This window comes from Balaenoptera acutorostrata, chromosome 1, assembly GCF_949987535.1.
Source record: "Balaenoptera acutorostrata chromosome 1, mBalAcu1.1, whole genome shotgun sequence".
Lineage (NCBI taxonomy): Eukaryota > Metazoa > Chordata > Mammalia > Artiodactyla > Balaenopteridae > Balaenoptera > Balaenoptera acutorostrata.
In genome coordinates this window covers 127,786,796-127,803,185 of record NC_080064.1, presented here as the reverse complement: position 1 = coordinate 127,803,185, position 16,390 = coordinate 127,786,796, and the positions used below count along the sequence as shown (strand labels likewise).

The following is a 16,390-nucleotide window of genomic DNA, read 5'->3' as shown; positions in this document are numbered from 1 at the left end:
AGAATATGGTTATTAAGATAAACCAGAGTCCTACGACAGACACCAAGTGATTCTCTAGGGTTTTGAGCCAAACAGACCTAAATTAGAATGCTGTCTCTGCCACTGCCATGTATGGCCTTACTGTGGTTCCAAGTAAAAAGGGTTACTACATCTCTTCTCCTACTCCAGGGCTATATAACAGCCTGAGTAGCGAACATGAGCCAGTTTAAGTCAGTCACAAACAGGGCACATACTTGACTCAATATACATCTGCTTAGAGCTTTGTGGTCAAGTGGACCTGGAATCTGGTCACTATCTAGCCATGTTATTTGGGGAAAATTACATAATCTCTTTTTGGCTTCTCATCCTGCAAATGACTTTTGCCAAAGTCAGCATATTTCAAAGACTAAGTAGCAAAACTTTATTTTTGTTAAAGGCTGATTTTCTTAGATATTTGCAATGAAAATAGCTGCAGGTCTCAAGGGTACAGTTCCACATTTCCATAATGGAAAGAAATAGATTAAAACTATTTTAAAACCTTTCATAACAGATACTTAATACTTTAAAAAATGTGAAGAAAAGGTACCAAAATATAACATTCCCAAAAGCACAACTCTGAAAAAGCTAGTTTTATTCTTACAGGACTCAAAACTTTAATGGCATTCCCATAATACAGTCAGAAAGTAGAACAAGCCCTCAAGAAAAAAGCAAAAATGCCAAGATCTTCCCCAACCACAATTATTTTTAATCTATGAAACAGAATTTCCTTACAAATTAAGTAGTTTTTATAGTAGTGACATTTATTGTTGATATGATCTGTTTAATATGACTGTAGTCAGAAGGGAAGTTGGGTCCCTTGTTCTTCCAGAAATTGAAAAAAGTATCATCATTAAGATAAGGAAGAGAAAGATTTGTATCCATCTTTTTGGGACATTTAAGGTGAGAGTGAGGTCTCACAGTTGGAGAATTTGTGGATATTGCTGGAGGAACTGGAGATGCTCTCTAGTAAGCGGATAATCCCTCTTCCCCGAACACTGCTGTTTTGGCCAGAAATTTTCACCCCAGATGGGTAGTCACCTAGGATATTAAAAATACAAGGAAAGAAATATAGCAATTTTATAGTCTTAGAGATCCCTCAATTGACTCATCCTACTGCAGGCCTTTTCACTAAGCCATGATTAAACGGATCGTCAATAGGGGAGATAGATAGTTCTTAGAGTAAAGGCAAAAAGGCTGAACAAGAATATTCTTTTTAAGTCCTGGAAACTTAATTGAAGTTCCTCAGGGACCACTTGAAATTTCATGTCACTCGCTTTTTTAAACTTTCCCATTTCCCCCAAAGACACCTTCATATCAAAACTATAAAACTACAGCTGCTACAAAAGTAACAGGTTTTATTTTAAATGCCCTGAACAAAATTCTGAAGAATAAATTAAATTTTATCAAAGTGATACAAAAATCTACATATCCAAATTAAGTGCTTATGCCAAGTAAAACTCCCAATTCAACAAGATTCTTATACCCTAAAGCCAACTTAGATCATCTGTTTAAGTACCATACCCCGGGATCATAAAAAGACCCTAAACTCTTTGAGGTGCCTTCTCATTAAATATAAGATGCTTACCAGTGGGTATGTTTGATCTCTGTTCCTGATTAGAAGAGCTGAAATGAGAGAATCCTGGACGGTGAATCCTTAGCTTCTATAAGTAACAACAACAACAACAAAAAAAAAACCCAGGGGAAAACATGTTTATTTCTTATTACTGGATTATCTACTTCAAATTACTCTTTAAATACAAACTAACACCCACTTTTCCAATGTCTGATCAACTTCTGAAGAGTACTGCTGTGAAGGGGAGCAAGGGCAATCTTTGAGGGGGAAATTACAGGGTCAAGAAAGGTTGTTTTTTTTTTTTTAAATGAGATTATAGCAGGTTTCTTGATAAGAATGACTCAGAACAGAGAGAAACCCTGATGAAATTATGAGAGCCATGTCCTTAGGTAGGTAAGAGAATGAGATCTAATAGAGAAATAAAAGGATTGGTCTTAGATAGAAACACAGACAATTCATGCATTAAAGTAGAGTATATGGTAGATGCAATGGTAGGAATATATGGAAAACCTCTTGATTGCTTCTATTTTCTCAGAGAAGGAGGGGATACGAGCATCAGCTAGAACAAGGATGAAGGAAGAGGTGATGGAAGTTTGAAGTGAGAGAAGGTGAGAAATAACTGTCTAGCAGAGTGGGAGATTAATCAAACTAGAGAAATGGACAACTGCCAGGCAAGGTTAAGAGCTCACTTGAGGTTGGTGGTGATGAATATTTAATAACACCAGTCAGTATGGTAGTTTCTTTTCAGCCTCGGTTAGCTTCAAATGTATAACAGAGGAGGTGAGGAGTTGATTTAATCAGGGTTAGTGTTTGTCAACCAACTATGATGAAGAATGAAGGGACAGTGGAGTTCATAGTGCAAGTGAGTGAAAATAATGGAGCAAGGAATCTAAGCTGGGAAGGAAGGAGGTGAAGGGCAAGGTGGGGAGAGGAGACACAAGGCTGCAGCATCTGTCTATGTGTGACTGGTACCCCTGGAGTTGTGCCATGCAGTGACCCTGCGAAGGAGGGCAGAACAGTGGAGGCATACAATGAATTGAAGGTCCCAGGAGAGATCAAAGAATTGTTGGCACTGATGTACCAGAGAAAGACAGTGGTAGTCAAGAGAGTAGGATGCTTGAAATTGAGATTATGGGGAGATGCCACTGGGGCCTAGAATATGATCATGGGAGTGGATACTTGATGTATGGCAGGGGACAGGATCACTGGAGAAGGGCAAATCAAGGAACTGAAATGTCAGGCAGCTGGAAGGATCATCTATGGGGAAACTGAAATCAAGAATTCTGCCAGGAATATTGTTTGATCTCCTGGTCCAGTGTTGCTCTAAGAATGAGGATGACCAACCCAGGGGCCTATTGACTCCAAGAAGGGGTTATCAGGTACTACAGCCTGAATGGCATGTGATTCAAAGCCTAGGGATTTTAGGGAGAAGGCAGAAAGAAGTCTAGAGGCCACAAAGTTAAACAAGGACAACTACTTCAAATCTAAGCCCGTGATAAATGAGAAAAAAAAAAGTGTCGCTAACAGGGAAGCAGTATCTTTAGAGGACAGCCAAGTTTTAGTTACAACCAAGGAGGAAAACAGACCTTCCCAAGAGGAGGTTGAAGACATGAGATTTTGCTGATAACTGATATTGAGAAGACCCACAAAGTTTTTCAGGAGTTGGGGAAGGCTGAAAAACAGAATCAGCCTAACAAGATGAGTGTGGGAGATAAGCAAGGATCTAGGTATCCTGAGCTTCCATACTGACTGATGTGAACAATGAAAAGAGGGGTAATGAGACTAAATCTGGTAGTCTCAACACAGATGGTGATGATGGGGCTAAGGCAGTGTTTCTCATCCTGGGTACTATTGACATTTTAGGCTAAATAATACTTTGTTCAGGAGGCTGTCCGTACATAGTCAGGTGTTTAGCAGGCTTACTGGTATCTATCTACCCACTGTATGCCAGTAGCACCCCCTCGCCAGCTGTGACAACCAAAAATGTATCCAAGTGTTGCCAAATGTCCCCTGAAGGACACAAAATACGTCCTAGTGGAGAACCATTGGGTTAAGGGTTAACAGTAGACAGGAGAGAGAGAAGAATCTTGCCCAGAGATTATATGGAGAGCTCTCTTTTTTATTTTTAAAATTATCATGGAGTAAGACAGACTTCTTTGGTGTGTACATTTCTACGAGTTTTAACAAATGAAGAGATTCGTGAAACCACCATTGCAATCGGGATACAGAGCCATCCTATCACCTCAAAAACCTCCTTTCCCTTTACAGTCATACCCTCCTCCCCTAACCCCTGGGAACCACTGATATGTTCTTCATCATTATCATTTGTATTTAACAATGTCATATAAACGGAATCATACATTACATAACCTTTTGAGACTGCTGCTTTTGCTAAGCGTAAGTAATGCCTTTGAGATTGATCCTAATAGTTGTTTTATCAATAGTTCATTCCATTTTGGGGTTCCCTTTTCACTATTTTATTAACTATTTAAAAATAGAACATAGTAGATAATAAATGTTACTAAGTCAGAGATCTTAGTACTTTCATATACTGCTGCATTTAATCCTACGACGACTACTAGCCCTTATTATTATTCTTGTTCTACAGATAAGGAATCAGCACAGAAAGTTCAAATAACTTGCAGAGAGTCACACAGCCTATGTGTAGCAGAGCCTGAAGTGAAATTTAGGAATTCTAACTTGAGGGCCCATACTCTTAATTGCTATGCTCTCAGTAGTGTAGAGAGGCCTACTAGTAAGTAAATACCAAGGAGGGAAGAGGGGTGGTAGGGAAATTATATAGCCTCTAATCAAATCCTGAATCAGGTCTTATATTTAAAATATCTACTTCAAAAATGTGTATCACATAATTTTTGGAATAAATGTTTGGATGTGTTTTGTATAAACACTAATGCTAATTTTAATTTTCTTTGTTAAGTACAGTAGGAAAATATACAAGGAAGGAAAAGGATTTTTTGTAAGATCCAACTGGATTAAAAACTGACATTCCACGAAGGATCAAAAAAAATTTTTAACAGAAGAGAGAACCAAACAAAGGCCTGATCTTGAGAGACTAGTGGCCCCCAAAAGTCAGCTCCTTACCTGGTAACGCCCTGCATCCAATACAACCATTTTGGGTGTCACACTATTGCTGGCCTCATAATCTTGAAGTGGTACATGAGCCTCTGTGAGCTGGATTCCAAAGAGAGTGGCCAGAGAATTACTGATGCAGTATCTTTAAAAAGGAATTTAAAATGCTTATTATCAGAATCTTATCTAATTCATTCTAAAAGCATTCACATTTTAAAAATTTCTGACAAAGCATGTGAGATATTGTTGTAAATTGGGAAAAAAGGAATTTAGAGATTTGGAGAAAAAATGGGAATAGGTAGCAGTACATATCATAAAACTGGTCATTACTGGTAAGCAATCCTTTGATTACCAAATAAAATTTCAGATTCATTATAAGTGAATGGGAATGAGGGTAAAGAGCACCAGAACTCTCAAATATTTAAGGCAGGGAGAGGCAACACCAGCAATAGGGCTAAAACTTAGAAACACTTATGCATCCTCAGAACCAACTATCATCAGCTGTGTAAAGGGATTACCAGAGCTTCCACAGATCTGAGGCTGCAGGTACTTTCCCCTACAAAATGAGGAGAAAAGGGTCTATATTTTTTGAGCACCTTCACAAGGAAGTGCTGTTCTTAATGACAGTAGGGAACTTCACTTTCCTACAGGGATCCTAGAAGAAAAAATTTTCAGTAAGTGCTTCTGAAGGCTCAAATTGCTCAGGTGGTAACTACACCAGACAAGTAGTGACATGGGCAGAAGAATACAAGTAACATGATTTAAAAAACCTTTGTTTTAAAAGACACTTGTGGAAATAGAGGTAAACAGTGATGCACCCTGAATGCCAAAGCAACAACAAGCAAAGTTGCAAAGAATTCAGTGCAGAATAGAGCATTAGGAAGAAACTCCTTTTTCCAACTTACGCAATTTTCTTGCAAACAGCTAAAGCACAGAGGAGAATATCATTTTCTTCATGCCACTTGCACCTGTACAAAAAAAAAACTTTAATATCCTCATCTAACTGAAGCAGCACTGCTTATGGGTTTTTATGTGCCAGATTTCTACCTTAGTGTCAGTTTCTTAAATGATTTCAACTATTACTCAAAGATCAAGGCTTCTAATTTAACATACAAAAAGTAGATTTTTTTAAAAACAAGTTTTTAATGTTACCTCCTCTGATGCAAATTCATGATGCATTGCAAACACGCAGCTATAACAGACAGATTTTACCTTGAAAATCTATATATAGATTTATATATATATAATAGAAAATCTGTATATAGACTATAGTTAACATATACTCATTAAACACACATTTACTGAGGACATACTACTTACCAGGCATTGTCCTAGGCACTAGGGATACAGTACAGAATGAAACACAAACTCTTATGCACACAAAACTTACTTTTTAATAGGGAAGTCAGATCAAAAGATATGTAGGCATAATACCATAATAAGTTAGATGAGTTCTAAGAAGGAAAAAAACAAGAAAAAGACACGAAATGCAAGAGAAGGGTGACATTTTAGATAAGGTAGGCAGGAAAGGTGTCACTGAGAAGTGGATGTTGGAGTGAAGACCTCAGGAGGGGATGTTGGAGAGGAAATGACCAACAACATAGTTTCACGATGAGAGCCACTATAAACCTGTATATCTTTCCCCTGACTGCATAAGTCATTTGAGACTCAGAACAGCACTACCTGCATAATAGAAACCTTCCCTGAACTTAGCAAAAATCTTCACTTAGAAATTATAAACACGCTAAACAGTAAGTGTAAAAAGTCCATTATCTGCACTTGTTATTTAACTGAATGGAAGGCTATCTAAAAATAAGATTAAGAATTTCCCACTGGTTTTACAAAAAGTGATTCAATAAATATGATTCATAAAACTAACTCTAAAATGAAGGCTTAAGTTAAAACTAAATCTAAGGGGGCTTCCCTGGTGGCACAGTGGTTGAGAGTCTGCCTGCTAATGCAGGGGACATGGGTTTGAGCCCTGGCCTGGGAAGATCCCACATGCCGTGGAGCGGCTGGGCCCATGAGCCACAACTGCTGAGCCTGCGCGTCTGGAGCCTGTGCTCCGTGGCGAGAGAGGCCGCGGCGGTGAGAGGCCCGCGCATCGCGATGAAGAGTGGCCCCCGCTTGCCACAACTGGAGAGAGCCCTCGCACAGAAACGAAGACCCAACACAGCCAAAATCAATCAATCAATCAATCAATCAAAACATACGCATCTGATTCAAGATCCTCATTAAAAAAAAAAAAAATAAGACAACATGTATCAAAAATATAAAAAAAATTCTCCTTGGGATATAACCAATATAAATATTAAAAAAAAAAAAAAAAAACTAAATCTAAATCAAGGCACCAGTCCCTCCCACTGGGAGGCCTGCACAAGCCTCTGAGACCAGCCTCACCCACCAGGGGGCAGACACCAGAAGCAAGAGGAACTACAATCCTGCAGCCTGTGGGACTACAAACACAGAAAGTTACACAAAATGAGATGGCAAAGAAATATGTTCCAGAGGAGGGAACAAGATAAAACCCCAGAACAACAACTAAGTGAAGTGGAAATAGGCAGTCTACCTGAAAAAGAATTCAGAGTAATGATAGTAAAGACAGTCCAAGATCTCAGAAAAAAAATGGAGGCACAGACCAAGAAGATACAAGAAATGTTTTAACAAATAGCTAGAAGATAAACAAACAGAGCTGAACAATAACTGAAATGAAAAATACACTAGATGAAATAAATAGCAGAATAAATGAAGTAGAATGGATAAGTGAGCGGGAAGACAGAACGGTGGAAATCACTGCTGTGGAACAGGATAAAGAATAAAAAGAAATGAGGACAATTTAAGAGACCTCTGGGACAACATTAAATGCACCAACGTTTACATTATAGGAGTCCAGAATGAGAAAAAATTTGAAGAGATAATAACTGAAAACTTCCCTAACATGGGAAAGGAAACAGTCACCTAGTCCAGGAAGTGCAGAGAGTCCCAGGCAGGATAAACCCGAGGAGCATGCTGAGACACATAGTAATAGAACTGACAAAAATTAAAGACAAAAAGAAAATATTAAAAGAAACAAGGAGACAAAAGAACAAACAACCCAATCAAAAAATGGGCAGAAGACCTAAAGAGACATTTCTCCAAAGAAGAAATACAGATGGCCAATAGGTACATGAAAAGATGCTCAACATCACAAATCAGAGAAATGCAAATAAAAACTACAATGAGGTACCACCTCATGCCAGTCAGAACGGCCACCATTAAAAAGTCTACAAACAGTTAAATGCTGGAGAGGGTGTGGAGAAAAGGGAAACTTCCTACAGTTGGTGGTAATGTAAGTTGGTGTAGCCACGGTGGAAAACAGTATAGGATGTTCCTCACAAAACTAAAAATAGAATAACCATATGATCCAGCAATCTGACTCCTGGGCATATATCCAGACAAAATTACAATTCAAAAAGATACATGTACCCCTATGTTCATAGCAGCACTATTCACAACAGCCAAGACATGGAAACAACCTAAATGTCCATCAACAGATGAATGGATTAAGAAGATATGGTACATAAATACAATGGAATACTACTCAGCTATAAAAAAGAATGAAATAATGTCATTTGCAGCAACATGGATGGACCTAGAGATTATCATACTAAGTGAAGTAAGTCAGAAAGATAAAGACAAATACCATATGATATCCCTTATAGGTGGAATCTAAAATATGACACAAATGAACCTATCTATGAAACAGAAAAAACATCAGGGACATAGAGAATAGACTGGTGGTTGCCAAGGGGGAGGAGGGTTGGAGAAGGTAGGAGTGGGAGTTTTGGATTAGCAGATGCAAACTGGTGTATACATAGAATGGATAAACAACAAGGTCCTACTGGATAGCACAGGGAACTATATTCCACATCCTGTGATATACCATAATGGAAAAGAATGCGAAAAAGAATGTGTGTGTGTGTGTGTGTGTGTGTGTGTGTGTGTGTGTGTGTGTGTATAAAACTGAGTCACTGCTGCACAGCAGTAATTGACACAACATTGTAATTCAACTTTACTTCAATGAAAAATAAATTACAATGCTTAAAAAAAAAAAAAAGCAACAAGGGCAAAGCAACAAATAACATACAAGAGAATCCCCATAAGGTTATCAACTGATTTTTCAGCAGAACTCTGCAGGCCAGAAGGGAGTGGCAAGATATATTTAAAGTGATGAAAGGGAAAAGCCTGCAACCAAGAATACTCTACCCAGCAAGGCTCTCATTCAGATTCGATGGCAAAATCAAAAGCTTTACAGACAAGCAAAAGCTAATAAGAGAATTCAGCACTACCAAACTAGCTTTACAAATAAATGCTAAAGGAACTTCTCTAGGCAGAAAAGAAGAGACCACAACTGGAAACAAGAAAATTACAAATGGGAAAGCTCACCAGTAAAGGTAAACAAACATACAGTAAAGGTAGGAACTCATTCACACACAAATATGATATCAAAAGCAGCAACTGTGAGAAGAGTACAAATGCAGGATATTGGAAATGCATTTGAAATAAGGGACGAGCAACTTAAAACAATCGTGTATATATATATATACTGCTATTTCAAAACCTCACAGTAAACACAAACCAAAAGTCTACAATAGATATACACACAAAAAAGAAAAAGGAATACATAACATAACATAACACTAAAGATAGTCATCAAATCACAAGAGAACAAAAAGAGGAAGGGAAGAAAAAAGACCTACAAACACAAATCCAAAACAACTAACAAAATGGCAACAAAAACATACATATCAGTTATTACGTTAAATATAAATGGATTAAATGCTCCAACCAAAAGACAGACCTGATGAATGGATACGAAAACAAGACCTATATATATGCTGTCTACAAGAGACCCACTTCAGATCTAGGGACACATACAGACTGAAAGTGAGAGGATGGGAAAAGGTATCCCATGCAAATGGAAATCAAAAGAAATCTGGAGTAGCAATACTCGTATTAGACAAAATAGACTTTAAAGACTGTTACAAGAGACAAAGGAGGACACTACATAATGATCAAAGGATCAATCCAAGAAGAGGATTTAACAACTGTAAAAATATATGCAGCCAACATAGGAGAACCTTGATGTAGCAGCCATAAAAGATGAAATTGACAGCACAATTAACAGTGGGGGATTTGAACACCTCACTTACATCAATGGACAGATCATCCAGACAGAAAAATCAATAACAAAAGACAGGCCTTAAATGTCACATTAGGCCAAATGGATTAAACTGATATTTATAGAGCATTCCATCCAAAAGCAGCAGAACACACATTCTTCTCAAGTGCACATGGAACATTCTCCAGAACAGATCACATGCTGGGCCACAAAGCAAGCTTGGGTAAAGTTAAGAAATTTGAAATCATATCAAGCATCTTTTCCAACCACAATACTAGGAGATTAGAAATCAACTACAAGAAAAAAACCTGTAAAACAACAAAAACACACAGAGGCTAAACAATATGCTACTAAACAACCAATGGATCACTGAAGAAATCAAAGAGGAAATCAAAAAATACCTAGAGACAAATGAAAACAAAAACAGGATGATCCAAAACCTATGGGACACTGCAAAAGCAGTTCTAAGAGGAAAGTTTATAGCAATACAATCTTACCTCAGGAAACAAGAGAAATCTCAAATAAACAACCTTAACTTACACCTAAAGCAACTAGAGAAAGAACAAACAAAAGCCAAAGTTAGTAGAAGGAAAGAAATCATAAAGATCAGAGCAGAAATAAATGAAATAGAGACCAAAAAAAAAAAAACCCAGAAAAGATCAATGAAACTAAAAGTTGGTTCTTTGAAAAGATAAACAGAATTGTTAAGTCTTTAGCTAGACTCAAAAAGAAAAAAAGGGAGAGGGCTCAAATCAATAAAATTAGCAATGAAAAAGGAAAAGTTACAATGGACACCACAGAAATACAAAGGATCATAAGAGACTACTACAAGCAACAGTATGCCAATAAAATGGACAACCGAGAAGAAATGGACAAATTCTTAAGAAAGATATAACCTTCCAAGACTGAACTAGAAGAAATAGAAAATATGAACAGACCAATCACAAGCACTGAAATTGAAACTGTGATTTAAAAACTGCCAACAAACAAAAGACCAGGACCAGATGGCTTCACAGGTGAATTCTATCTAACATTTAGAAAAGAGTTAACTCCTACCCTTCTGAAACTGTTCCAAAAAATGGCAGAGGAAGGAAACACTCCTAAGCTCATTCTATGAGGCCACCATCACCCTTATACCAAAACCAGACAAAGATACCACAGAAAAGAAAATTAGAGGCCAATATCACTGATGAACATAGATGCAAAAATCCTCAACAAAATACTAGCAAACTGAATCCAACAATACATTAAAGGGATCATACGCCATGATCAAGTGGGGTTTATCCCAGGGACACAAAGATTCTTCAATATCCACAAATCAATAAGTGTGATACACCACATTAACAAACTGAAGAAAAACCATATGATCATCTCAATAGATGCAGAAAAAGCTTTTGACAAAATTCAACACCCATTTATGATAAAAACTCTCTAGAAAGTGGGCATAGAGGGAACATACCTTAACATAATAAAGGCCATATATGACAAACTCACAGCTAACATCATTCTCAACTGTGACAAGCTGAAAGCATTCCCTCTAAGATCAGCAACAAGATAAGGCTGTCCACTGTCTCCGCTTTTATTCAACATAGATTTGGAAGTCCTAACCACAGCAATCAGAGAAGAAATAAAAGGAATCCAAAAAATGGATTAATTATAAAATTAATACACAGAAATATGTTGCACTTCTATATAATAACAGTGAAAAATCAGAAAGAGAAATTAAGGAAACAATCCCATTTTCCATCACATCAAAAAAGAATAAAATATCTAGGAATAAATCTACCTAGGGAGGCAAAAAACTGAAAACTGTAAGACACTGATGAAAGAAATCGAAGATGACACGAACAGATGGAAAGATATACCATGTTCTTGGACTGGAAGAATCAATACTGTCAAAATGACTACACTACCCAAGGTAGTCTACAGATTCAATGCAATCCCTATCAAATTACTAATGGCAGATCTAGAACAAAAGATTTAAAATTTGTACAGAAACACAGAAGACCCTGAATAGCCAAAGCAATCTTGAGAAAGAAAACTGAGCTGGAGGAATCAGGCTCCCTGACCTCAGACTATACTACAAAGCTATAGTCATCAAAACACTGCTGGCAAAAAGACAGACTTATGGATCAATGCAACAGGATAGAAAGCTCAGAAATAAACCCACACACCTATGATCTATTAACCTATGACAAAGAAGGCAAGAACATATAATAGAGAAAAGACAGTCTCTTCAATAAGTGGTGCTGGGAAAACTGGACAGCTACATGTAAAGGAATGAAATTAGAACATTCTCTAACACCATACACAAAAATAAATTTAAAATGGATTAAAGACCTCAGTGTAAGACTGGATACTATAAAAGTCTTAGAGGAAAACATAGGCAGAACACTCTTTGACGTAAGTTGCAGCAATATTTTTTTGGATCCATCTCCTAGAGTAATGAAAATAGAAAGAAAATAAACAAATGGGACCTAATTAAACTTAAAAGCTTTTGCATAGCAAAGGAAACCATAAACAAAACAAAAAGACAGGGCTTCCCTGGTGGCGCAGTGGTTGAGAATCTGCCTGCCAATGCAGGGGACGCGGGTTCGAGCCCCGGTCTGGGAAGATCCCACATGCCGTGGAGCGACTCGGCCCGTGAGCCACGATTACTGAGCCTGCGCGTCTGGAGCCTGTGATTGTCAACGGGGGGCCTCGATAGTGAGAGGCCCGTGCACCGCGATGAAGAGTGGCCCCCGCTTGCCACAACTAGAGAAAGCCCTCGCACAGAAACGAAGACCCAACACAGCCATATATACATACATACATACATACATACATAAAAAGAATGTAAGCAAACAAGAATAGCATTAAAAAAAATAAAAAAAATTAAAACATAAACAAAAACAAAAACAAAACAACAACAACAAAAAAACAAAAAGACAACCCACAGCATGGGAGAAAATATTTGAAAATGAAGTAATCAACAAGGGATTAATCTCCAAAATATACAAACAACTCATGCAGCTCTGTCAAAAAAGCAAACAACCCAATCAAAAAATGGACAGATCTAAAGAGACATTTCTCTAAAGAAGACATACAGATGGCCAAAAAGCACATGAAAAGATGCTGAACACCACTAATTATTAGAGAAATGCAAATCAAAACTATGAGGTATCACCTCACCCTGGTCAGAATGGCCATCGTCAGAAAGTTTATGAACAATAAATGCTGGAGAGGGTGTGGAGAAAAGGGAACCCTCCTACACTGTTGGTGGGAATGTAAATTGGTACAACCACTATGGAGAAGAATATGGAGGTTCCTTAAAAAACTAAAATTAGAGCTCTCATATGATCCAGCAATCCCACTCCTGGGCATATATCCAGAGAAAACCATATTTCGAAAAGATACATGCACCCCAATGTTCACTGCAGCACTATTTCCAATACCCAAGACATGTCCACCGACATGTCCTAAATGTCCACCGACAGAGGAATGGATAAAGAGGATGTGATACATATACAGAATGGAATATTAGCCATAAAGAATGAATCAATGCCATTTGCAGCCACATGGATGGACCTAGACATTATCATACTAAGTAAATAAGCCCGGCAGAAAAACAAATATTGTATGATATTGCTTATATGTGGAATCTAAAAAAATTGATACAAATGAACTTACTTACAAAACAGAAACAGACTCACAGACTTAGAAAACAAACTATGGTTACCAAAGGGCAAAGGTGGCGGGGGGGATAAATTAGGAGGCTGGGATTAACATATATACACTACTATATGTAAAATATATAATCGACGAGGACATACTGTATAGCACAGGGAACTCTATTCAGTACTCTGTAATAACCTATATGGGAAATAGAATCTGAAAAAGAATAGATATATGTATATGTATAACTGAATCACTTTGCTATACATCTGAAACTAACTCAACATTTTAAGTAAACTGTATGTACTGCAATAAAAAAACAAAAAAACTAAATCTAAGTCCTTACATGCCCATGCGGAATCAAGTAATTTTAAATTTCCAGTTAGTTTTGCTCCTTGTTCAGAACTTAATCCCCAAGAGTACCTACTTCATATACACATTTTCCATTGGAGATCATATTTTAAATGAAAGCAGTTAAAAAACTAACAATGTATCACAGTATTAAAACAAACTACAACAACAACAACAAAAAACCCATTAAAGGGGCTTCCCTGGTGGCGCAGTGGCTGAGAGTCTGCCTGCCAATGCAGGGGACACGGGTTCGAGCCCTGGTCTGGGAAGATCCCACATGCCACGGAGCAACTGGGCCCGTGAGCCACAACTACTGAGCCTGCGCGTCTGGAGCCTGTGCCCTGCAACGGGAGGGGCCGCGATAGTGAAAGGCCCGCGCACCGCGATGAAGAGCGGCCCCCGCACCGCGATGAAGAGTGGCCCCTACTTGCCGCAACTAGAGAAAGCCCTCACACGAAAACTAAGAGACCCAACACAGTCATAAATAAAAATAAATAAAATAAATAAAGTATTAAAAACTATTAAAAAAAAACCCATTAAAGTCTGACTCCAGGGAAAAACGTCTCTAAATCTAGTTATACTATTAAAAATGACATTATTTGGATGTGTTTTTATTTATACTTATTGGTCCTCTTCCTCCAAATCATCCCAAAATATGAGTGTATTTTCTAGCAAAGGAAGATTCATATTCTAAAAATCTAACGATTATCAGAACAGCTCTGTACACTCTGTTACGCTATTAATATTCATTATGCAGCCTGAAATATAGCTTCAACTTTAATGCATTTCCAACGTGTCTTTTATGAAATTGCACTCCGAAGTAGTAGCATAAGGTTGTAAGTGAATATGTCTGCTAAGTTTGCAACTTACTCCCAAAGTTTCACCACCACTTCATTCACTAAAATAATGTGCAGCATAAAGGCCTTTTACACGCTTTTCCTCTTGATTTCCAAAGGTCTCAGTGATCTCTTTTCCTCTTATTTAGGGTTAAGTTTCTTCTCCTTTTCAAGGATAACCCTGCCTTTCCCTTTCTCAGGAACCACTGTCATCTGACAGTTACAGATGCTCTTTGCTCTAGTCAAACTGACTCACTGTTTTTTTCTTAAACGGTCTCTATACTTTCATTCCCGAGTCAGTGTTTTGGCCATTTTCTTCTCTTGGAAAGGTCCTTCCTTCAACCCAAATCTCTGCTCACAGGGACAGAGGAGATGCTCAATAAATATTCGTTGATTAAATAAAAGCTGCTTTGTTTCAGTCACCAGGTCACAGTGAATTAATCCAAGGACAATTATGACAGGAAGCAACAAGGAGAATGGGGTATCTATAAAGGTTATACTCTAGCCTTCAAAGTAACATGATAGTTATTAACAGCCTGCTTATTTAAGATTCTGATACTTTTTGTGTAACTGTATTCTATTTCACCAATATAAAACCCACCCATTTCTCCTAGAGCTAGAGACATTTATCAAAAATTTATTACAAACTTTAATGTCCTTTAAGTAGAAGTTTAAGAGCAGTGTTTGAAATGAGTCCTATCTGCTTATATTAACTAACAGATTCTAAAATAGTTCCTATTGTCCGCTACAACCAAAACTCCCTTGTAAAATACTATATATTGGAATCTTACAATATTATGAAGCTCAGGAAAAGGTAGACCCATCCTTTCCAAAGCAGTTATTATTAAAGTTCTTAAAGTACTCTGTAACAGGTTCTATCTTTAATAAAATCCCATGGCACAGACCTCCAAAAATGTCTTACACCAAAGCTACTCTACTCTTGTTGCAGCCTATACGTACTCTGAGACTCAACACCATTTCTTCTATTCTAAAACATGATTTTTTCACATTTTAACTGAATGCATTTGTTGGACTGCATCATACAATTTAAGGTATTCTACAACTGCTATTGGCCAGTCTAGAAATAGCTGCCATTGCCTAAACATGTACAAGTGTATTATTTTTTAAAGCAGTGGTATGTAGTATTTTATTTTTGTTTTTATTGCAGTATAGTTGATTTACAATATTATGTTAGTTTCAGGTATACAGCTTAGTGATTCAGTATTTTTGCAGATTATATTCCATTACAGGTTATTACTAGATAATGGTATAATTCCCTGTGCTATACAGTATATCCTTGTTGTTCATCTATTACATATATATTAGTTTGTATCTGTTAATCCCATATCCCTAAATTTGTCCCTCCCTCCACCCTCATCCTTTTGGTAACCATTAGTTTGTTTTCTATATCTGTGAATCTGTTTCTGTTCTGCATATATCTTTGAGTATTATTCTGGATAACCAAACAACTGTAATCCTTCAACATTTTAGTCAATAAACCATTGAGAAAGTACTGGTTTGTCTCTGAAACCTTCTACTGGTATCATCTGATAAGATCAAGAAAGAACCAGCATCAAAACTTGCAGAAAAGGTGTCTGTCAGTGGCTCAGGAGAAAATCCAGAGACAACAGTACAATTCTCTTTTAAGAAATGCTACATCACCACCCTGAATGGCACAGAGACAACAGTGTATGAAAACACGGACAA

At 37.4% G+C, this 16,390-nt stretch overlaps 1 protein-coding gene across 2 annotated transcripts in view; it reads right to left on the bottom strand.

The window, feature by feature from the left end:
- Positions 1-913: 913 nt before the first annotated feature.
- The window catches only part of MAEL (maelstrom spermatogenic transposon silencer), a 37,353-nt gene continuing 21,876 nt past the window's right edge, over positions 914-16,390 (bottom strand). For both annotated transcript variants that reach the window (XM_007172457.3, XM_028164053.2), the window contains 4 exons: positions 5,587-5,649; positions 4,694-4,826; positions 1,604-1,679; positions 914-1,056 (listed from right to left, as the gene is read on the bottom strand). In XM_007172457.3, the coding sequence (XP_007172519.2) occupies positions 914-1,056; positions 1,604-1,679; positions 4,694-4,826; positions 5,587-5,649 (415 nt within the window). The remainder of the gene's footprint in view (positions 1,057-1,603; positions 1,680-4,693; positions 4,827-5,586; positions 5,650-16,390) is intronic.